The following is a 26090-nucleotide window of genomic DNA, read 5'->3' as shown; positions in this document are numbered from 1 at the left end:
TGGCAGGCGATGTCGTATACCACAAATTAGAAGTTAGATGTAACATTAGCTAATTATGTATATTGTAACATTAGCTAATTATGTATTTAAAGTTTTTCGAGATAAAATTATTTATCGGTTTTGGTTTCATCCCGTCTAATTATCCCGAACACAAAGTTGCGAAGCTCTAAAGAAATGTAGTTCGAACTCCTGTCGATTTCCACTAACTCGTTGTTCCAGTAGTAAGAACCGTAAACATTATTATTAAAGTTGGAATGTACGTATGTTAAATTGTACAATGGCCGAATAAAAGTGATCATATAAAGTATAAGTGATAACACGTTGACTATATAAAAAGCTGTGTAGGTACGTGTGTTGAAATTGAGAATTACAATGCTATTATAATTATAATATAATCGTATTGAGTAACTCCTGTAAGATTATTTAAAAAATAAATAAATAATACGTCCAAATTGAATATATTATCTATAAATTTACTAAAATATTAATACACTTATGATCGATGATTTACACATTCATTTGTATACGGGTGATCACAAATTTGATAGATATTAGAATCAAATTGTGATTTTCTAAAACAGCATTCTGAGGCTTAAATTGAAACAACTCGAGTTACAAACGCGACCTGATTTGAAAAGAGCCAAACAACAAAATCGGGCTGGTTTTATTTGGCGATCAAATTTACAAATATTCTTGATTCGATAATTAGAGTTTAGAATAAAAATGTACAGAGGTTTGGTTTATAAATAGTGATTTAAATAAGAATGTTTTTAATTACTTTGATAAAAGTGCCTTCCAAGTTTAAACTTAAAATAAGTGACACTTTTATTGGGTGTATTTTGATGGCCTTCTTTGCCTACAAACAAATAGAAAGTAATAAAAAATACTACGTTCATAATTTAATTTCGTTCATCATTAAAAGCTTCATCTTGTAAAAATTAACTAGTTTTTTTGACATTGTGTATTTATTAATAATTTTAACGGAACATCCCGTTGTTGCTTTATCGCACCCTTTAATACGCAACATTTGAGGATTGCAACAACACGTACTAAATAAAGGCAATAGAAGTAGTAACAAAATTATGAAGAAATATTGGATAACAATGACCATGATAGTATTATAATACTCATAAATATGGTATAATATTATTTACAGTTAAAAGTAGGACCACCATTCGACATTTTCTATAAAATAAAACAGAAATTATATATTAGTATTGTGATTTTCTTGTAATGCAGAAATGTACCTTTTGCTTCTAGCTAGCGGGACTTTAGTTGAGAATAAAAAATATTGATTTTTTATTAATACTAAAACGAAAAATTACGACGAAAGTTGGAGAGGCAGTAAATAAGTCCAACTTCTGTACAAATTATAAAAAAATCTTGTACTGTAGTATCTTATGGTTAAATTTAATATATAAAAAGATATAATAGACAAAGTAATGTATTTCATGTATATATTGTGATGCCTTTTTTTAATAATAAACACAAACGAAACTGAGCGGAAATTGGAATTAGGTAGCTTAGGAGTATGCGGTGCCAAGTTTGATTGCCTATCGCGTGTAGCTAGGTGAGCTGCCTTTCTTAACAACCACTCAACACTCATCACTGCACATCTGTCAGCTAAAACCAGTGGTTTCCATTGTTATCCTCCGAAGTCTCAGGAAACTCAATATGCTCTGTTGGTATTACAAAAAGATAGCATACACAATAAATAAGTTTACCTGTCCATTAAGGCAGATATTATTTTAAGAAGTTCTACGAATGTTAATAAGAAAAGTTGGCATATAACATATAGAGTACAACTACGGAGAGCTACAGGGGTCCATTGGAAGCAGCTGAATTTTGAAAATAATGTGAATGGAAAAAAATTGGTAACCACTGGCGTAAACTATGACAACTCTTCTACCGTTGGTTTTTAAGTGAATTTAATAGAGTAGGTGTAGTACTCACTTGAGGCTGGAGGCGCTGCCGTTGGAGGTGTAGCGGTCGGCAGCCACGTCCAGCGTCTCGCCCGAGTTGTTGAACTTCCACTTGAAGACGGCGGCGGGCGGGTCCGCGTCCACCTCGCACACGATGACCACCGACTCGCCGCGCGCCGCGCCCAGCACCGCCACGCCGCCGCTGCGGCACGACGGCGCGTCTGTAGCGGGCTCCAGCTATACACACGGCTCTACGCGACCTCTACGCGACCTCTACGCGACCTCTACGGCGTAGCTCTTACTACTTACATCAAAATCATTTCAATAAAAACTACGAACGAAACGAATATTGTATGGAAATCAGCTTATGCTAGGATTGACGTGAAATTTAATTCAAATAAAATTTGACTTCACCTAATCAGCTCTTGCTTTTCGTAATTTTCTGAGAGAAGATATAGTGATAACAAGTTATAGATATTCACACAGTAAGTGGAATGAAATTTGGCGGAAGTCGATGGTTCGCTTGCAACAAACATTCCGGGCGAGTGTGCCGCCTGGAGAAATGCAAGTGTTCATCGATCATTGCTCCGTTCCAAATGTACAGTGTGTACGTGTATACGTCACGCGGTACACCAACAATTACGTAGGTTATATTATGTTATAAATAGTAAACAAAAACAAGTGCTAGTCGCAGATTTTTCCATTGGATAGTTTCATCAATTTGTTTTATACAAAAAAGATTTCGATGTCAAGGCTGGCAGTTATTAGCATTACAGATATTCTTTTCTCTCCTTTCATTATTATAACAGATTAAAAATTTTAGTTATTTTTTTAACGTAAACGAAGCCAATAAAAGTATTGGAAGAACACATGGACATAGTTTTTGACATTAGTTGTTGTCTATGAGTGTTTTAATAATTTGTAGTATCCAGTACAAGGGGCACTGGTTCCTTACACGACAGATAATGTATAGAATTTTTTTAAGATGCGGCACCGATACGACGGAAAAGGGTTTGGTTGTTCGTCTTTACGCTTAAAACGGGATCTAGGTTATTCAAAGCCCACGTCGCACAAAGACACGTTTCCGTCACAATATTTTAGAGTGGATCGATGAAAACGAACAATTGCGGGTGTTCATATAAAACCGAATTTTTAACGCACTCGTATGAATTGACCGACAACCTATTTTTATATTTATGTATAGTATGTAGGACCTATTTTTAAACAATTTCAGAATTATAACGAAATTACTCAGATATATTTATATTTAGGCTTCTAATCTCTCTTCTAATCTTGAAATCGTGAAAGAAAAAAGTGATTATATAGCCTGGTAGTTTTGTAAAAGCTTTTTGCACAATTTTATTGTGGTAATCTCATTAGAAAGGGTTTCTCTTTGATACTACTATGACTGTGAAGATAATCTCCTTTTAGATAAATGCGGCTGGTAGGACACAGACACGACTGAACAACTTAAAAACGGAAGGTTTTTACAGTAAATAGCAATTGAGGTCGCTCATCAATATCAACAAAACTTTTGCTTCCGATTACATATCAACTGTGTGGGTTAATAAATCCGCGCGCCTATTGCCGAAGTTACTTTACCGAATGTCCCTCAGTTTCCGATCAAACTAAAACGCGAGCGTGCGCGCGATGTTTGCGAGATAAGCGCCCAGTGACGCTACACATCCGTCCGATATAATCTTCATGGCCTCCATTTCGAGCAGAAAGAGGCCGGGAGTGGGAGTTAAGGCGCGGGTTTATGCCGGAGCAGGTAACAATATATACTTGTCACGCGATATCGGTTCATTCCGGGATCGCCGTCGCTGATTGTGTGCTCACGGATACATGTCACGTAGCGCTCGTAGCATGTATGGCGTGCATGTACTTGTAACAAACGAATTAGCTGTAGCGCGTAAACAGTTAAGAGTGCATAGCTCTCGTAGCAATTTTAACAAGCGTAGCTCTCGTAGCTCTTCCTCCAAACCTAAATGTTCCACGCAAAATTTTGTTCTGACATATTGTTACACGCTCGATAGGTATCGACAGGAGTTTTACGATAGGCCGTTTCAGCTGAATAACAGGGGCTCGTCGCCGCGCGTCGGCGGGCTCGCGCCTGTTTTGGATTGACGTCGAACAAAATATTACGCGCCGTGGCTTTTGTTTGTGTAAAATGATATTCGTGTCAGGATCATTCGGTTGCTATTTTTTATTTATTCGTCAAATTGGATATGACCTTCACGTGTCTCTTTATATTATAAATGTTGGTAACATCGCTTTACTGTCTTATACATAAGCTGAAGACACAGCGCAACTGAAACTCGCCAATCGAATTGATTTATATTAAGTTAATTGAAGTTTGCCAAGATAGGTCCTTTTAATTTACCGAGGTGAGACTACGTCTTATTGAGCCGATATATAGAAATAAATTGGTCAGGGATGCTGTTCGGTTGGATTTCGAGCAAGCTAAGATCTATAAGCTTGTTGTACCATACATTGCCTGCTTTGATAACATTCGTCAACCGCAAATCGGATAATACAAGGTTGCAGTTGAAGTTAAAATGAAAAGTGCCGAAACAGAACACCCTTCTGCCTATGCGACCAAGTCATAGATAGATGTTGCGCGTCGTTAACGTGTAAGTTGGGAGAAGCTATGACAAAGTAAGTTGAATAATATAACATAGACGGGAACAAGGATTTTTTTATGAGAGAGATAGAGAGAGAGATATAGAGATGTGCATTGTCTTATATAAGTTACTTTAACACTTGTTGACATATCACTATCATCATCGTCATAATTTCAGACTAAAAACGTCTACTGTAAGACTTTTACAAACATAAACACACAAATCAATATTTATGAATGAATATGTGTGTGTCTACATAGACACACACACATTCATTCATTCATAAATACAATTTCAGCCACAGGCCTTCCACTGCTAGACATAACCTAGCCCATAGATTACCAATATACGACCTAGGTCGTCTATTCATCTTATACTGTGTCAGTCTGTGGTATTCACTCCAGAATCATGAAGCCGCAGTGGCTGTCCATTATTTTTGCAACGTGGCTTGCCCGCTGATATATCAACTTACCATTTCGCAGGGCTGCCGGCTGCTTTTAGTCGTCTACGGATCTCCACATTTCTCATTCAGTCTCGCAGTAAACCTCTACATCGTACGTAACGTACGATCTACATGATGTGTATTTGCGCATACTAAATTGCTGTAATTTTTTTCTTTTACGCTATTTATTTAAATAACGTAACGTTACTGCTAAGTTGATTTTTTTCTTGCTAGAAGGTAAATAATGAATCCGCATATCTTCTTTTACATTGGTATTGATTGTTGAACCACCTCGGCCTTGAAGCCTTCGTGATATTCACTGTATAGATGTGTTTCAGCTTCGGCGACCTACTTAATTAGGCGGCCTTCGGAGGCAAGTTGCCCGCCGCCATTGTTTAGTCCTTTTGTTCGTTAATTTAAGACGCGCAAAAAATTATCTTTTTAAATTAGCTCGCGACGCTCGGGCGGGCGCATTGTTCGGCGGCGGGGCGCCCGCGACGAATTCATAAGCGTGTCCGTACCTTCGCTTTCAAATTGTCTTTTTAATTTGCGAAGAGAAGAAAGAAAAACTTGCTATACATTCTAGGAAAACTTTTTATTACACACAGACAGATGATGCTAATTTGGCAGCAAGAGATACTGATTAAATCAAATCAATTCATTTATTTGCTAATGACACGGTACATGCATGTTACATGTGTTATGTGCGTGTTATCTCACCATATTCTGCTCGAACTAGGCGTGCAATGTACATCGAACGATATTTATAAATTTACAATAAATGAATATTTGTCATAATTTCAAATTATTTTAATTTACAATGTTATATAACATTATGGCTTTGTCACATTGTCGCAATTAAACTTAATATTTTGTCGACATTGTGACGCGTTTGTTTCGAATATTGATATCTAATCAAACACCAAAAAGCTTTATGTCAAAAATTGTTCTGATTATAATTTAGATATCAGCATTTGGTTACATCTCATCATGAGGTAACTGTCAGAACTGACATCCCAGTAGACGTAACGACAAAACTACAGATTAAATATGTACAATAAATGCCGCAAAGACTTAGGTCGCAGGCGTTAGTGGCGGGCAAATACGAGTAGTTCAAAAGTCAAGTATAAAAATGGAAAACAAATTGGGAACATGACATTTGTGCAGGTTGAATTTTTCAGCGCTCGGAACAAGAGCGCGGCCGACAGACGAGATCGAACGCGGGGCACGACGCGACCCTGCGCTTAGCGCCTTGTTCATTTTTATATAATTCACTTTTGCTCTGCGTGGCCAAATATATGATGCTGTGGCATTAGATTAAATAGGTACGTGTTGTTCTATTGCATGGTAATAAAGAAAAAAGAAGAATTTTAAATTATTAGAATAAGTTAAAAATTAAAAAAGAATATAAGCTAAAAAATGATAACGAAAATTAGTTTTTCTCTATCTCGTAAAATTACGAAAGTAATGAAGATTAACATTTTTAGATTTTTACTATTACCAGCGTTCATATAATGCGCAAAATATTGGGCAAAAACAAGAGGAAAAGAGAGCAAATATCTCACAATCCAGAGGTTGTGCAGATTAACGACGGAGTGTTCCAGTGCGGGCCTTCGCAGTATAAACTCTGAAGTGCCTCCGAGGAGAAGAAAGAACTCTAATTAATCATTCACATTATCAAATAACAGATTTTCAATTTTAATTGAGTATTTTTAATCTCACAGCCGTGAAGAAGATTGCGTGTCGGAATGTAAAATGTTTCGTTTTCAAATTAAGAGCTCTTTTGATGTCTAAAGTCGTAAGCCGAATGTTCCCTCTTACGTGCGATCACTTTTCTTTATTTTTTTTTATTTTATGTGGTATGTTCGTTTAGTGTAATTTTAGTTTATGTACACTGCTCATCCCTAAAGTCTTCGATAAGATGGTTAGCGAGATCCGTTTCGTTTGAGTCGGTAACAACTTACATTTGACGCGGAAGTGCAGCTCGTTGGAGACGGTCTCGCCCTCCGCGTTGAGCGCCGAGCACGCGTAGCGGCCGCTGCTGTGCCGGGTCACCTTCTGCAGCACCAGGCTCTGGTTGCTGTGGAACACGCGCGCCGTCGCGTTGTGCGCTAGCTGCCTGTCCTGTTTATATTCAAAAAGGGTTAAAGTGTCTATTAAGACCTTTTATATCGGCCTCACATTCTTTTATTAGCCATAGTTAAATATTACAGTAAACATATAATAAATTACAAAAAAAAAACAGAAGAAACTATTATAAAAGTTCATAACTCTTAAACACTAACCGCCTAGACCAAAAATATGGAAGATATATAAAGCGATTGATTATTAGCTTGAAAAGAGTGAATTTACAGCTCAATTGTGTACTAAAATATGTTACATTTTTTTATATTATCAATTGAAAGTAGTAGTAGGAGCTTTTTCTTACTATGTTATTATTACGTTTTTGATACATTGACATTTGAATAGTGCACATCATACACTAATCAACAGTAAATAATCTATACACTTATCCCTTTAAAACGTTTACTGGATTATGAAACTAATTGTAACGGTCTAACCTGACCGTATTTAAAGTTAGCGTTAAACCTTTTCGCAGTCATATCGGAGGGACGTCGATTTTGCCAACACAATTCTCTCAGATTTAGTCCGCTTCGCCATAAATCAAACGCACCTGATGCGAGAGCCTATTGAAAATTTATTCGAATATGATGTAAACTGGCTAAATATTTTCATAGATTTTAACAGGGTGTTTGACAGCATCAACCACAGCTGCACTAGTATAATACACGTTTGCACCGCAAATTGGTAAGGTTAATAATTTCACAATATACAAAATAAAATATTGTAACACATTACAATAAACATTGTGGTTAAAAATGTTTCGGGTTTACTGTACTCCTCAACACACGTAGATGATGTGGCTTCAACAAAAATACAAAGAAAATGTTGCTGAAGTAATATCGACCCTTATTGAATGCTAGAGAGAAGCAATTGATTTACGTTTGCTTGTACTCAACGAATAACAATATAAAGTGTGTCTTGTCTGTCAACTTGTAGATATCAACGGGAAACTTGAAGTGGAACACTATGAAGCTTTTCATTAATCGTTGTCGTATGATTTAATTATAACCAAATAAATAAGAAGTAAACGTAGCTCGAGGAATGGCTCGTTTGAATTGCCCCTCTCCTTTCGTGCAACCTGCGGCCGTTGGGCGGAAGGTTGTCGAGTGGCGACCACGGGCCGGTAGACGTGGCGCGGGTGAGCCGCCCATTAGGAGGACTCACATAGTCAAGGTTGTGGGAAGTCGGGCATCGTGAGAGGATCTTTAGGGAGGCCTATATTTTATAAAGGCCGTCAATCGCCTTAGAAGAATAAATATTAAAATAACACCGACTATACTAGAGACAAGTACGTGCAAGTAAAGGCGGAATGAAACGGAAATAACAATAAATAAATGTTTTCAATTCCAACCGAAATATTTTAATATTTCCCTCTGCAACAACTGAAATGCTCCGTCCATCATAACATTCGCCCAGACGTGAGAAGTGGTTAGAAATATAATTGCTCCAATTAAAAGAGTAAACGTGTGTATTAATAATTGAAACAATAAGTCACCAAACATTCACAATATATAGTATGAATAATTACCACTAGACCCTGGTACTTATCATAATTATGTAATGGAAGATCTAACTAAAGAACAAAAAAAAAAAACAGAATATAACGAAGAGAAATTGTAGAAGCCACGAACTAATTTAAAATAGAAGTTCCACGTTTCTTTTAGAAAGGCTGAAATTATTTTAGAGAATGTGCTTTAGATGCCAAACCACTTTTGTATTTAGACTTACATAAATAGTCTGATAATTTCAAAGTTATATCTCTTGAAGTTATTACGATGTAAGTTATTTTACTATGGCTGTATACATGTGACATATATGTATATATATATATATATATACACACACACACACACAATGTAATATATAAACGTGAAATCTTTTTTATTCAGAGGAGAATTGCCTTTCAGTAACATAGTTACATTTAGCCTTCGCGCTGTGAAATGATTAATCGAAACGTCAGTACAAATCGCATTGCGCGGAGCGTTGTTGCGTTGTTGCGTTGTTGTGTACCAAAGTTATTACGGCGCTGACAAAGCCGCTCATTGTGCTTTAAAGGACTTACTGTCCCGCTCCGAACTAAAAGGATTAATAATTGTTAAAGTAGTTCCGAGTCGTCCAGGAATAGAAGCCCGCTGCAGGTAATAGCACCGCCGAGGACACAAAAGCGCCATGCCCGCCGCCCGCCGCCCGCCTCCCGTCCTTTTTACGAGATAGGCACCGGCAGCCGACAATGCAACTTGACTTTGTTTAAGTACCTATGAAATGCTTCCAATTGTACTGCGCACAATGTGACCTCATCGGTACATTATGTTTTGTTCGATCTTCAAAGCTCGTCTTTCAAATTGTACAAATTCATATTACATAAAACAAATACATTCGTAGTCTAGTTTAGGAGTAAATTGGTTTCGTTACGGGCGTCGCGTGGCCGCGGTGGGTTGGCGCGGGAGCCATTACCGCGGAACGAGTTTTATCACAGATCGATCGCGCAGATAACGGCGACAGCTCGCTGGGGAGTCCCCGTGAAATGTGTCGCGGTCCGTGTGAAGTCCCGCGTGATGGCGTCAGGTGTCCAATTGATAACAAGTGACCATTATAAAGAAAAAAAATTCTTTTGCTGGTAGTCCAAAAGGTATGAATATAGAACAGTTGTTGCTTGTTATAAATAGAACGTGTGTTATCACGAACCGCCTAAGCAATGTAAACGCTATTCCGAAGCAGAATTAAGTTAAAAGGTATGTTAAAAGTAATACTCGATGGAATGCTAACGATTTAAATCACTTTCTGTTTCTTCAGTTTGTCATTTAGAACAGTTTTCAGATAAATTTTGACGAACTATTATATTTTTTCTAATTCAACGACTACTGCGTTTTTGTTAAATTTTGATAGTATTTATTTTTAAACAAATATATAACGTATCGATAGACGCCCAATGTAAGGAACAGGCTTCTTCCAAAGATAGTCACAATGGCCGGTCTAGCGAGGCTTGCGCGCAGCGGCTTCCCGCGACCACTACCTTAACTATGTCGTTGGTCCTTGCAGTGTAGAGCCTATCCACGCCGCGCCCACCGGCTTGTGTAGGCCGTTCGCCAACAGCCACTACAGACAGATGTATTGTATACGACATCCAAAAGGCAAAGCAGCGACTTTGAACTGTAGAAATTAAAATTTTGGCCAACTTTTTTCGTATTAAAGTTGAAGAATAGATAGATGTAAGTGAGCTCTTTTCGAGGATACGAAGGTGTTCTAGGAATCGATATCCGTCATGCCATAAATGTATTTGATGATCTATCTATGTACGGTAGACAAATATCCGTTTACGTGTTACAAGCTTAAAGCGCTGAGAAAGCTCTTTGAAGAGCGGTAAGCTTTCGGCTACGTATCAAAGTACAGTTTACACACGAGTAGTGAGAGAAAGCGGCAGCTTACACCGCGTCGAACAATTTACATTAACGATATAGCTAAAGCAGAAACGCAAGATATACTTGTTAGCCGCCCTGACTATCTGTATGTTGAAAGCTAGTTTAGAGTTTTTAAAAATATTCGAATTGTATCCATTTCTAAAAACAAAGCGAACACCGAAACATCGATGAAACCAGCGCTTCGGTACCGAATGATTTCAGAATATAAAGTTCAGTTGTTTTTGTCAAATGCGTGTAGAGTTTTGTATGGAATTAAAGACAACTTTTTTTGCGTTATTACAGTGGCTTACTGGTGAAATACTTATCTGGTTAGGGTTCACGTGAGAAGCTTTTCTTCCAGATTCCTTCAAAATTTCTGGAAAGTGACTAGAAAAATTATTGCTGTATGAAAAATCGATATATAATAAGTTATGTATCTTACATAAATAATAAGTTAATATAATATTCGTTCAAAATTAATGTCTTTACTACAGGATTCTATATATAAATTTTCCTTTCAAGTTTTTTCAGGTGTACCTACATTAAAATACAACCTTTATCATCCTTTAAGCCGATTGACGCCCACTTAAAGGCACAGGCCGCCTCCGTAAATGGTCACGATGACCGGTCCTGCGCTACGCGAGGACAACCGCGCTCTCCTAGCATTTCGGCGAAATTTATAAATATTGTAGCTGTCGCTCATTGATTTGTTGTATGAGAACAACAAATCAATGAGCGACCTTAGTCGTGACTTAACAAAACGTGAAAAATTATTCAAGTCAGCCGAGCCATTCTCAAGTTTTGAGATTAGTAGTCGTTAGCAGGGTATAGGCCTTCCGCGAAGATATTTATGGAGGGACATGCCATAATCGCCACGCTTGGGTTGACGATCGTAGTGTGGTACTATGGTGAGAAGAGAACGCTGCTGCCCATTCTTTGGAAACTTACTTGTGAGTAGTGTATAATGTATTATATACTTATATATTACATTATACACCTTATACCTTATCTTCGTTACATTGCCATTTTTTATCTTTGACTTCTTGGAGCATAGTGTGATAGTGTCAAATGATGACCAGATTTAATTCCGTCAACCGATAAGGCTACAATCTGTAAAACATTTACGCTCGACCGTTGCAAGCATCAACAGTTGTTAGATGTTTTGAAACAATTTAGAAGTTAAATTAAAAGTTGCCATGTCTTCAAATTTCAATGATTTTTATTCTAGTAGGCATTTACATGTTTCAAATCGTGTTCTATTTTACCATTATAAGCATTAAGCCATTACCATCGACTCGGAACGATGATCTGTTGGAAAAGCCGGACAGAAATTAAACAGTAGTCTTTTTAAATGAAATCGAACAATTTTTCAAGTCAACGAACCTAGTTACTGACATTTTGATTTAGTAAAAACTCTTCAATGCTATAATAAGATGTGTTTAGCAATATTCTTTTAATTTTAGAATTAAAGTTAAGAAACGGAAGGTCTGAGATATCTTGTGAAACTTTATTGTATATTCGTACACTCAGACCCATTAAGGATTGATCAACTTTTAGTAAACGTAATTTAGGCGTTACAAGTTTATTTCTATGTTTTATATTTATCACTAGTCCGTCAGTATTTTCCAAAAAGTTATAAAATTTTAAATTATCGCGCATGAATAACATGTTATTAAAAATATATTGCAAAGAAACCTTCAGAATTTCAATTTAAAAAAACATCTGTCAGAGAATCTCTGGCTTTTGAGTTATTAAAATGTGTGAAATAGATCAGTTTAAATTTATTTATCACAAATATTTATTCTTTCATGTAGTATTCCACAAAATAAAATTCGGCGGAGTATATCAATGTACAGTTTTTCTTCCAAAATCGACAAGTGTTACTTACACTCATGTATAAGCAGTTTTATATAGCAAGCCTACGTGTAATCGAGATCTACGCCTATTGAATTAAATCCTATAATTCAAAATGTTACACTTGGACGAGATAAAATGGCTACGAATTTCGCCTCGTAGCCATCGAGTGAAAATCGTAGAGTGTGGAGATGAAAAGAAATGCAAATTGGATGAGGTGACCTCGCACCGCGTGCGCCCCGCCCGCCGGCTCCGGGACGTCGCGGGATTTAAATAAGAAATGTCCTTACGTATTTATCCGCGCTCCTCCGAAACAAAATTAAAATTGATTAGACTTCAACGAATCGAGTGCGCACAGCCTGAAACGCGGGACCCGACGTGCCACCAGAGTTACTGCTCCACCTCGAATGTTTGAGTACCTTTCATTATTAATTTCAATTTTGTCTAACGACTACTTCGAACAGACGTCTCACTCAGTTGACGGCTGTTAAGAGAATTGTAATAAACTTAAGTACGACTCGTGTGGATGCCTACACGTCTAGGTGACAGAAGGCGGGCTAGCGTTCGTTTTTAAACATTTATTTAAAATTCATTTCGAGAAATAGAAAAGTCTCGCATCTCACGAAGTAATCCGTTGTTTTCTGCGACAGCAAGCGATACATATTTCAGCTGCTAGCTCCATGAAAAATAGATCGCGCAGCCAAGTGGGTGCGAAGCAACTTCGCTCCTAGACGGAGGACGCCGTGTTATTGTTCTGCGACATCTTTTCGCGTCCGCTGTGTTTAAGTTCATAAAAATATAATGAGCTGGAGCATCTACGAGTACAGCATCGCGCTTATGTAGCATTTGCAGCTTCCTAACTACCGATACTATTTTTATGTTCTTGTAATCTTGTTTAATCTTACAGACCATATGATATAAAATGGATCATTGTTTGACTAGCCGTCATACTGACTAGCTATTCCACCTATTTTACTTGGTCCTTGTGACAAAGTTCCTTAACCAGAAACTAATTATAAAATCCTCTCTCAACACACTCCAACAAATAGTTGCTCTGACACTCTTTCGTGAAATTGATCAGTTTTGGTTTTCGGATACAATCTTATATTATTCACACTAATCGAATTAATTATACAGGATTGCCACTGTTCCATTGCCACGTTGTTAGAGGATGAGCAGCAGCGTCCTCTGCATACCTAAATATCTCACTACAATCGCAAACCAGCCTGTCAAATCTGGTGATTATGATACATCCCCCATAGATATGTTTAAAGGAGACCAATGCCTTGAAGTGAGTGAGCGTCTATAGCTTGAAATGACGGTGGATAGTTTACAGGATGGAGCAGTCGCTTCATAAGTCGGACTTTAAGGCTTTGTTTGCAAACATCTTTTTTAACGTCACATAAATTCATTCGAAGCTACATTGTTATCACCTATTTTTTATTTTATTTCATATTAAAGTTTATATTTGAGCTTCTTTCAACTCTAACTTAGTGTGATATTGGTATCAATAAACCTACAAGTATATCGAGATAAGAATACCATATAACTGTAATATAAAAAATTACATTTATACTTTGAGACAAACAGAAGTAAGTGAGAAAAGGACCAATATTTAGATTACACAGAGTCTGTGTTTGGCACTAATCGGTGTAACATAACTCCTGAATATGCCCCGTGGAAGGGTGAAACACGTGTTAAGTGATTTGGTAGTGGCGGTTGTGTGATTCGCATTGTTAGCCATATACGGATTTATCAGCGGGCTGGCGGGCGGTGCACTTTATTGCACGACTACCACTGCATGTGCGGAAGTGGCTAAATATTGGTCCTTTTCTTACTTAGGATGGACTTGCGCAAAATAACGCCTGATTCCATTAAATACAAACTGAAGTAGTTTAACTATGGCATGACAGACAAGTCAATGCGTGTGTTATCCGCACCGCATGTTGGATGGAAGGGCCATGCTGGTGTCCATGGCGTTATCAAAGAGTGAACAGGGTGCGAGCTGTCGCGTCAAGTTAGTGCATTAATATCTGAGTCGCGCGGAGACGTCGCGCGTCTTAATGAATACACAACAACTTTACGCGCGACTTAATTAAATTTTCATCTTGTAAACGCGGGCGCGCGGGCTCGATGCGGGGATTTCCCGACGATGCGATAAGCGCTCGCGATAATGGCCGCCAAACAAAGCGGAGCAGCAACTCCTCGGGAACTTCGCGCAATAATTAGCGGAACACTCCCGCTCTTTGTTCCGCTAACACCAGCGCTGATTAATTAGCGGCCTTTGTCGAGACGCCCGCGCGCTCCGCCTTTTTATATCTCAGATCCGATCTCGGGAATGACGAGCATTCAAAAATATTCGGCGGAGATATGTTGAATCGTCTTGTCATCGTACTTACCTTACCGTTTACTCTTATATTGTCTGCCTTGGATCGTTCATAGAGAACATTTGTGTAAAGAAGGAAACATGTCGGGACATCCCAAATTAATTAAAACAATAATCAAATTAAACTATTGCAAACGCAGCTCTGGAAAGATTAAAACTTTGTGATCGCTGCCATAAATACCCTTTATACAGTAGTTAAAACAACTCAGTCGCAACCTTTATTATCACTTTAAAAATCTTTTGCTCTATTGCGGACCCTTCTCACTGGTTCATTTGAGCTTGGACCTACGAGCGTGCTAAGAAGTACTGATGACAAACTGCAAGTATTTTTTTCATCCCTTTCGCAAACGTTAATACAGTAGTTGGAGCAATTAACAGCGAATAAGTATTATAAAACCTTTTTTAGTGTTTATGTCAATTGTCGCTTATATTTATTATAATTTTGTTTAGCTGTATATGATGCAAATTCAAATAAATGTTCGATGACAAAGCTTAAAAGCTTCCATTGCATTACCCATGTTTCCGATGTAGCTTTTTAAACAAAACAGATGAACCAGAGCAACTGTACTAAATAAATGTAAAAACTAAGCTCACGGAGGTAACTGACAAAGGAGACGCTATCACCCTAAGGTCTATCTAGTTATCACCCTTTCTTTGGTGTATTATAAAAACAGAACACCGTAGCAGAGATCGTTTCATGTAAATAGAATTCTTAAAGATTGGCTATGTCTTGAGGTGTGTTGAATGGAAAATATGATGTTATGAGAAATAAAATAATATATGCATACGTAGCGACACAAATAAATGTTATTAATGAGCAGTGGCGGCTCAGCGGTTAAGACCGAGGCTCGCGATTGTAGATACTGGATTCGATTCCTGAGATACAGACTTTATAATTCACACAATGCAAAAATTAAAATTTTGAGTTGACGTTACTCAAGACCGCTCGGGATGGCAACGTACTATAGATGCCCTCTGCCCCATATTGGGAACATAGGAATAAACGATGAAAAAGGCAATTAAAAAGCAGCTAATAAGAAAATTGTGTAAGACGACACATGTGCACAATTATATATGATCATGAAATCTTAGCCGACTAGAGAACAAAGTAATTAAATAAAATGAATGCTCAGACGTAAAGAGTCCAGTAACACGAGGCAGCAGTCGTGACAAAGCGCGGCTAATTAGACCTCGTGGGTATCAAGGAAGTGGAGGTAAAAAATACTCAGATAATTATAACGAGGACAGGCCCGCGCCGCGTACAAATGACGATCCCCTTTGTCATGCTTACCTTATAATACGTGGGGCGCGGCGGCGCGCGGGCCTGTGTACAACTGATTTGAATAATTGTTTAATTAAATTATTAGGGACTGAAAATCTCTACAGAAGATACTGTATCTATTGTAAGAATACAAAACATACCTATATATAAACCTTTGGTGGTGTCTTTACATATTTCCTACAGAACAAACCGGAACACTTACATATACTGTACATACAGCAAGGGCGTGTCTGCCTGGTTACGAAATAATCTAATATTAAAACAGTCGGAAGACGCTTCGAACTGATCCTATTGAAAATCTATGAGTGTGGCCTATGTTGGACAGTGCACGTCTTATCACTCAGTGTGTAATCTCAAATCCCTTTTTTAAGTCCTCTGTAAATATTTTTGTGATAAAAAGGCACTTGAAAAGAGAACCTTTAGGGAAATATATATTTATGTTAGTTCCTACCGGTTAAGATAGAGACCACTGGTTTTCATTTACGTAAATCGATATCACTACACAGTATTTAACCAACAAAACACCAACGTGTGACGCTCTTTCACTAGTTTCTTAAAGAAGGAGTACGTACGTACTTTCGATGCCACGGAAATTTAAGCCAATTTAACATATTTTTACACAACCTAACCTGACAAATGTTTATTTATAATTACTAAACAAATATATTTACCATCCGTCACATTCAATACCAAATCTGCGTCGTATAAAACCATTATCACTTTACTATTAAATTCAGTCTCATTGAATTCTATTGCAAAATATCAAATCACTATCGTAGGCGGTGGATCCAGTTTTAGTGAAAAACAAACTACCCGTTAGAAATAAATTTTGAATCCATGCTTTTGATTAAAAAAACAAAAAATCCTGTCATGTTTTCCTATAAAAGTGAAAACGTGATTTTGTCACAGAGAAAGTGAAAAAGATGGTCACGTATGTGTGCGTGGATGCGTCGGCATGAGTGCGTGTACGTATGCGAGTCGAAATCACAAGAGTCGAGCGCGCATCGAGGGTGAAAGGTCCGGGGCCGGGGGAGTAGTTTGGGCGCTAATTTGCGGCCTCACTTACGTCGTGCAGCCAGGAGAGCTTCCTGACGGGAGGGTTGGCGCGCACGTGGCACTCGAAGTACACGTCGTCGCCCTCTTTGATGTCGCCGGCCGCTAACGAGCTCCCCAGCCGCAGCCGCACCACCGGCGGGTCTGCGCCAATCGGGGCTTCATTTAGAACCCGTGGGTGAATTCGGAGAACTACAATATTAATGCCGAGCCCCGATATACACGACGTTAATTTGACTGCAGTTCGCTGAAATTTCCAATCTGCTTAAATATTAATAACTTCAAAAATTTAATGCTAATGCACATTCAACATATTCGTGTACACAGGATTTCCCAAAATTAACATTTAGGTAGGTACATGTGGGTAAAACTACCTACCTAACACTCACTCACGCTGACGTGTTAATAAACTTAAACAATAGTTCTATTACAAATTCCAATTTTTTGTTTATGTATTTCTGCATTCAAATCTATCACTCAATTGCACATCGCTCTAACACAGTTCGTAACTAGGACATCCAACAATAAGGTGCTTGAAAATAAATAAATTAAAAATAATTATCGTTTTGCTTCTTATTGTTCAGCTTTCATTTCTTCACACGCAACAACACCTATGTATTGTATTTTCATTGTACAAAAACATATACTAAAGATGACATTTTATACAAAAATATTTTTTTTATTTCGCATTTTCTTCCAAATTTCAAAATATACTTGATATTAAAGCGAGAAATGCTAGCTTTATAAAGATAAGAAAAGATAAAATTCATTTATTAAACTTTTTATTATTAGCAGTGAAGGAGCAGGAAAGAACTCTACAACAACAAATCTTTTTTAAAGAGTTTAATTTTTATCTTTACACTATATGGTTTATGCATATACACTTTCTGTCAGATATGGCCTAAATGAAAACTACCATTCGAGCGACATTATTGCTATACATTTCTTGTCATTTAAATATTCGTTTTTTGAATATAACGCTTTTTCCGTCATTTTACTTTTAGTGTGCGTTTTAAAATTTATAAACGGTAGTTCAATAATGCTATGAAGATCTTTATTAAAAATCTGATTTCGTTTATTACGAATGCATTAGAGATATTAGCAGTCAAAATTTCGGTTCAGCCAGTTCTTCACGGTGCCTTGTAAAGCCTCTATAGACTCTCCCTACTTTTCGTATTTAATATAATTATTGTTTATACACGGAATATTATAATAAGTATATTGAGACGCCAAAGTAAGAATATTGATTTCTTTAAATCGTTTTCTCAAGGAATTCTACGGTCATAGGCCGTAAATAGTTCGATTGGCTCTCTTTTTCATAACAAATAGATTTTGAACATTTGCAACTCTACCCCAAAGCATGGATTGATCCATGGGATATAATGCCGTCAAAATAACTTTTTTTAATTAGGATCTGTATTCCACAGATATGAGCGTTTGTGACTTTTTTTACTTTTACGTTTAATATTTTCAGGATTTATTTTTTTGCTCACTTCGTTGCTCGTTACAATGCTTATTAAGTCTCTTAAGTTATTTACTAAGTTCAACGACACACTCACATGTTTCACTTTTTAAAATTACAGTTCGTGCAACCTTTTCACCATTACTACTCTTGTTAAAATAACTAAAATACAATAATATATGTGGTTCAGTTGCATGTTCTGGGTTCGACTTGAGATATTATTGCCTTTGTGTAACGATTAAAACAATGAAACAATTGAAACAAATGTTCTTCTTGGATTATATATCCTTACACTTTAGACAACGGGCAAATATAAAGTCTATGATTTCGTCTGTACCGTCTACACGACGATCTACACAGCGATGCTCAGTGAGAGCAGCGGCGGCGCCGGGGCCGTCCGGAGTTTGCCCTTGAACACTCCGACAAGAGTGCACGACTCGATTGATAGAAACTTGCTTGTCATGTTTGAATTACGCGAGCCCATAGTATATTACTTTCGACTTTCATTAACTTCTGTTAATACATTAATTGTTATAATAATATTGATTTTTTTACTCTGCATATAATTATAATCAATGTTATTGGTTTTGCTCACATCTAATGTAAGTATGGTTAGCTATGTTTATAAACCGTGATCGTGATTGGGTATTTTAACCTTGCCATCCAGTCTTTTATACATATAATCACAGCAACATTCCACTATTTAGACTTTCGTTAAAATGTTAATCATTTACATAGAATATATATTAATAATATTTTCGTACAATACCGGTATAATACTCACAAACAACGCTGATGACCCAAGAGGTTTCCAGAAATAGCGAGGTGACGTTGGGGTTCTCTGCGCGGCAGGTAAGCGGTTTGCCGTCATCGTCCAGGGTAGGAACGAAGCTCATCACGCTGACCGTCAGGTTGTCTCGCAACTCCTCCTGTAACCAGACTTCTTGTTTATCCACTGAACATTCTTTCAGAAAAGTGCTGCATGAAATGCTTCAAATTCATTTCAAAGAAGCTGCCCCAACAAATAACAATACTTACCTCCGATTGTCCACTCTATTTATAATTTATTTTCTGAATTACTAAAATCTTTTTCGTATACTGCAAGAAAAGCAATATGTTGTCTAGAGAAAATTATTCTTAAGTAGCTACCGGTGTCGATAATGTGATCTTATCATAAGTTACAACTTCATTAGTGAAAGTAGAATTAAGTTCAGTTTTTGTTAAACAAAAGTTACCACAGTCAACCTATATATAGCCTTAACTATAAGTAATATCGGAAGACTGCGCTATAATAGAGACAGTTGAGTAATGATACATAATATTTTATGTTTGATTACACCCTAACATGTTCTTTTTGTGGTTTTGATTGACGTCTTATGTTTGTCAGATATGGTGTTTTATTTTATATGGTAGAATAGATAGTGGAAAAGAAAAGCGTTATTTTCCTAGAATTTTTTTTCACTTTAAAAGAATTTTCCTTGTGCCTTAACAAAAATACTGAAAAGAAAGAATAGTTGAATTGGTGGAAATATTCTAAAGTTTATACTTCTATAATTAAATTTTGATTATTTAGATAATGATATATGTTATGTGAAAATAATATTCCCGCACATACGCGTTGATACTTAGAAACACGACGAGAATTGCGGGTCGCGAAGGAGTTTAATTTTAATAAATTGGAACTTCGTGTTTTCGTCTAAAGGCTTTCGGTATAAATGAATATATAGCAGCGGTGAATGTGATTCTGAGAAATTCTATAGAAAGCCTGTACGTTTCATAAAATCTTGTAGAATATGTGGAATTTACAAAATTAATGTGCTCAGAATTAGATCTGTTTCCAGTTATATGATATTTATAATTATGTTATTAATTTCTTTACATGTGTGGTGTTTCCATCGTGACAATATTTTTCGTTCAATATGTCTAGGTCAATTACAGCTTCATCAAGTTTGAAATATTAAAGAGTTTCACCTAAACTTTTTTATATTAAGAAAGCACGAAGGTTTTAATAGGAGATTCGACTGGATGTAATAAATTTGATCAATCGATTAATTTGTTTACTTCTGTACACTTATAATACATAGTAAAGATTAGATATTTAACAAGCTAGAGTGAAAAAGATAAAGAAAGTGGAAGAGACGAGAAACATTGAACAGAAACACCAAAATAAAACTAATGCGTACCGTCGCTTCCATATACGGGCTGTCTGGTGGTTTATGTTTTTTAAATACGATTATTTCATAAAGTAATAAACAGCGTGAAAACAGCATAGTGTGGTAGAGCCTTTCGTTTATATATATAAATAAATAAAAAAAAATATATATATATATGATAACAACCATCTAGAGCTTTTGTGAAATTAGGAAATGATTCATTGCTAAATCAACTCAATTGAATCACATAAGTAACGTAGAAAACGGTACACTTTTTTTAAACAGTGTATACAACTAGACAGAAGACATTGGAATGATATACTTTTTTTGTAAATGTATTTTTACAAAATATTTCCACAGTTCTATTGTTTACTGCATTTATTAAAACTACACATAAATTAAGTAATAATTTTTTTATTTATGCTTAAAAACATTAACTTGCAACCGGACACCTGTATATTTGTTGCTTAAACTGACGACTTACGCAAAAGTGTAGTAATTATCGATATAATGTTGATAATGACAGAGTTATAGACTACCTTTTTTCAATACTGCTCCTGATATTTATATTTAATACGGATCTCTCATAGTACAATATGCGTTAAAGACCAGCAGTGCAGGTACGAAGTCGCGTCTGTTAATTGACTTTGTTTTAGATGGAATGCAGTGAGTCGTGCGTTGGTCAACGCCCCGCGATCGCAGCGGCGGCGTGTGCTCTGCGCCGGCGCACGTCGACCGATTGTTACCGCTGCGGTCCAGGCGCTGTGAGGATGTTTTCATTGGTACCACATCCAAGGTATTAATATATCTGGGTTGTGAACGACTGCTTGTATAATATACTCATGTTTCACAAAGTTTACAATTGTTTTATTTTGAGCTATATCCATTTTTAAATTGTTTATTTATTGTTTCGTTCCATTTTAATTTAATAAAACCAAATAACCCTTAACAAATTTGTAAGTAAAGTTAATATTATGTGTAGAAGAGAATTTTTTAAGCCAATAGATATGTGTAGAAATGTATATATCAGAAATACGACCTTGTACCTAATCGCACTGGATTGCTAACACTACTGCAGCCTGCGTACCGCGTATGTTACCTAATTTTAAACACTACGCATCATAGAACAGTTGTGATATATGTTATACAAGTTTTGTTTTCTTTGTCGTCTTGGCGATTTATTTACTAAATTCAATTAAGAGAGTGTACAAATGTTAATAACATTTATGTTTGAAATTTTCACTCACGTTTTAGTCACAATTTCTATGTAAACATCAATTTGAAATGAAATAATAGAAACGATTGGAGCTTTAATTGATTTGCAGCGGAATGAAATGCTAATCAGCTTGCATCAATCACTTCCGGTGCGCAGTGTCCGGCGGCGGGATAATTAAGCCGACGTCAAAACTGATACTCGATAACGTCCCGTGAATTCCGGAACGACGATCATTTTGAAATGACAACCAAATTGTATATCAACTATTGAAAGCACCCGATAGGTAGTTTACGCACCATTGCTCTATTCTTATCTAGACATTTGAATGACTTAATTAATATAATGACTAAGTGGGCAGAACACATGGGTCGCTGGGACCTGTAGGTTCTGGAGAGGAACCCAGTGACGTCGTCGGAAGACGTTGGGTACAAGTAATTTTGACCGGTCCTATTGGTAATCTATAGGGAAAAGAAGCCTATAACTAGCAGTGACGGCCTGTAGTTGAAATGTTAATAGTTAAATAAAACAATAGTAGTAATGATAATAGTTCGATATGTGTGCTATCTATTTAAAATCATAAGCAAGTAATAACAAATATACTATCAAAATAAATATATAGTTATATATGTATAAAGTGCACAAAACTATTTTTATTTAACGAAATTTCAGTTTCGTTAAAAAAAACAAATGAACACTCGACAAAGAGTAAAGTTGCACATAAGAAAAAAAGACAAATAATAATAAAGAACGAAGCTATTTTTCTAAAGTACACAAAAGTAAATGTAACATCTAAAGTTAAGAAACTTAAATAGAGATGTACAGGCTTTTGTTATAAGAGGCACAGAAACATGAAACAAAAGTTAACATTTTTGCAGGCAGCTGGAAAGATGATATTAATGAAATAACACTAAAAACGTGGACCAGAATTGCACAAGTAGAAAGAAATAGGAAAATATGTCTTAGCTAAAAATAGATGTAAAATTATCAGTCTTCATAATTATTTTAGATTTAGGATATAACCAGTGGATCCAGGGTCTTCGGACTACGTTAACAAGATCGTCTGTCCACATTGTGATTGTACGTCCTACGTTGTGTTTACCACTCCATGAGAACCTTAAGGCTTCAGCGTCCATCTTATCTGCGCATTATGTTGATGTTAACTCGATATCTACTTACTAAAATAGTAAATTAAAATATGTCAATAATTATTTCTAAAATCGATTAGAAATTAAAATTAACATTTTAACTTTAACTGAAACTGTGACTTGTCGAAACCACGTCTCATTTGCCTGTCGGTATCATTCATATCTTATATTAATAGAACAACAATTGTCTTCTTTAGTTATAACAGACTTCGAGTAACGCCTAAAGTGCAACAAAACACTGGTCGACAAACTTAGCCACAATACGGCTTGCGATTGTAGGATTTATAAATAGTCTTGTAACTTTGTAAACAAAAGTATTCCGTATGGAACAGTAATGCAATTTACATCACTATATTTATTAAATTAATGACATAGAATCTTCTACACTTAAGGCTTTTGGTTCCTGAACAATGTTGTATTTGAAAAAGTTTAATCACAAAAATATAGTTAGAAATGTGATAGTTGCTAACATTTGCGTAAATTATAGTTATTTTAATATCAGTTTATTTCCTTATGGTCGCGTCACAAGTTGTTGACAGCGCGGGGAGTGTGCTTGGAAGCGCGATAATCGCAAACTTTGAAAAATGTTCGGTTCCGCAACTCTCGAAAGAAAGTGTAGTGAAGTGGCGGCAGGAAGCGGGCGCGGCGGGAGTCCGTCAATACGCCGCTTATCGGGGCCGCGGTGATGGATCGCGCGTCGGCGGCCGCGCAATATTTTCCCCGGACCACGCGCGCGAGGGCAAACATCGTTATCGCCAAGTGCCACCCGTCTGCGACTAGTATCTTATCTAACAACTGATTTTTGATTTATGTCGCTTCAACATTTTTCAGAAAAACTATCTATTTCTCCAATATTTTAAAACTACATAATAGAAATTATATCTTAAATGTATGCTGACTAATATAAATGATTGTTACGATCTTATATAAATACATTTAAAAAACTTTCAAGTTAAACGGTTTTTTGATACCCATTTTGTGGTGGTTGTGGAAAAATATGTACCTAGTCCGCCATATTGGAACGGCGTCCATCTTGAATTTTAAATTTTGACATAATCATCGTGTTTTACTAGTGTAGCCGTTTCATTTGACACCACATATTGAGGGGGTTAAGGAAAAATATATAATCCGCCATTTTGTATCGGCGGCCATCTTAGATTTGTAATGTTATTGATTTTATTATATTGTATTGTCATCTAAATTAAATGTGTGTACCAAATTTCAGATCAATCTGACAACGGGAAGGTGCTTAAATTTCAATTTCTAATTTTGACCCAAATAAATAAACAAATAAATTCTGTACGGGTCAAACTAAATAAAACTGTTTAATAATAAAACAATTTTTGAATTTGAATTTGTTTATAATAATAATTATGACTTATAAAAGTCATAATAATTATTATGTATATTAAGATTATATTATCTTAATATTGTTAATTGTTGCCTCTCCCAAAAATATCTATAGAGAGATATACCACAACCGCCACGCTTGGCAAGCGAGTTGGCTATCGCAGTGTCGTATCGAGCTTTACCCATCCTCCGGAAACTTTTTGGTGAATAGTGGCAATCCTATGTATTTAATGCACAAAATTTGAATTGTATATAAGACTGTATTCTGGTAGTTGAACCCGCAATCTATGACTATGACTCAGTCTTCTACCGCTGTGCTACCACTGCTGAATTTGTCTATCAAATGTATTATTTGTATATAGTTTAAAAAATATCGAGCACAAACGCGGGCTGTACTGAAAATCAGCGCTCTTGCAATTCTACAGGAAAAGTCTAAATCAAATTCAGATGCCTCTCTAGTCGTTTATATGTTAATTTTCTTTACACATTTAAATATCTTTGTTTTTATTTGCATTACTCAACATATATATGTATAATCGTGTATAAACATGCGCATGCTTATGATTTAACAGGTGATGGAAACAATATAAATCCTTTATATTATGTACATACGAAGGAGAAAAACTTTACTTGTGCAGGATATTTGTGCAGACGAAAATGGTACGCTAATAGTATTATACATATATATGATGTATATAATACATCAGCGTGGACTATCGTTGAAAAGAAGAATTTAAATACAATAATATCTTAAAGACTACTTAGTTATTTATATGTCAAAATATTTTTTGACAGCGCCGATGTTTGTTTAATATCAAACATTTGATATCTAATAATTCTTATGCTTTATATGTAAATAGCTTTATCCTTACGTCATTGTAGTATACAGTGTATTGTTCATAGGTGAGAGTTTTAAAAGAGTCAATTTATAGCTCATTTGACAGATAAAAGCTATGAAATTTGTCAACCTATTTCAAGTTATCTTGTATAATTTGATAACTGTCAAATATTTTAAATTATTATTTCTATTTGAAAGCAACAAGCTAATAACTTCTGATAACACAAATTCACCAGCTATAGATGGTTGACAATAATTAGTTTTAATATGTAGTAAAACAGTTTCTAAAAAGTGCACCGCGTTATTTAGTATCTCAGAAATTATAAATATTTGTATAGGGTGTACCTATACATTGATTGTCAGCATACATTTAACCCTTTAAATCTTTTATAACTATAAGCAATCAAGCTGTATAGATCTTTTGAATGGTAGTCGTAGAGATCGATGTATCTCGTAGCTTCCCGTAGCAGTGTGTAGGTCCTCGTAGCTTCACGTGTCGTATTGTTTAACATACCGATGGACACATTGGGAGGGATTGCCCGGCTCGGCAGAGCGAGCATCAGATTTCGTAGTCAACAAAGCGCGCAGCGTTGCCGCATTTTTGGCAATTGTTTTGCATTGGCGTCGGAGCGCTCACGTCGGCGCTATAAATCCCAGTATGAGCGCCACGTATGCGATTATCACAGCCCAACTTCGTCGGAGGCTTTAGCGCTACACGCCGTTTGTCGTCCTCTTTATAAATGGATCGATGTGTTTTACATTTGTTACAAAAGTTTTATTTATTTGATATCTGCTCTTACGGAATTTTATTGGGCTAATCAAATATTTCTACATATTAACT

The 26090-nt window shown here is 36.3% G+C and overlaps 1 protein-coding gene across 1 annotated transcript in view; it reads right to left on the bottom strand.

The window, feature by feature from the left end:
- Nucleotides 1–26090, bottom strand: part of side-II (sidestep II) — a 203523-nt gene that overhangs the window by 32947 nt on the left and 144486 nt on the right. Inside the window, exons 7-10 of the mRNA XM_068765377.1 lie at nt 19332–19476; nt 17099–17229; nt 6953–7112; nt 1954–2143 (exon numbers count right to left, since the gene is read on the bottom strand). Of these exons, the coding sequence (XP_068621478.1) occupies nt 1954–2143; nt 6953–7112; nt 17099–17229; nt 19332–19476 (626 nt within the window). The remainder of the gene's footprint in view (nt 1–1953; nt 2144–6952; nt 7113–17098; nt 17230–19331; nt 19477–26090) is intronic.

The sequence above is a fragment of the Battus philenor genome, unplaced genomic scaffold (genome assembly GCF_028537555.1).
Source record: "Battus philenor isolate CCGP_79_NKW_IND1 unplaced genomic scaffold, ilBatPhil1.0.hap1 SCAF_2, whole genome shotgun sequence".
Taxonomy (NCBI): Eukaryota; Metazoa; Arthropoda; class Insecta; order Lepidoptera; family Papilionidae; genus Battus; species Battus philenor.
The sequence above is the reverse complement of the archived record's forward strand: the minus strand, read 5'-3'. Positions and strand labels throughout refer to the sequence as shown.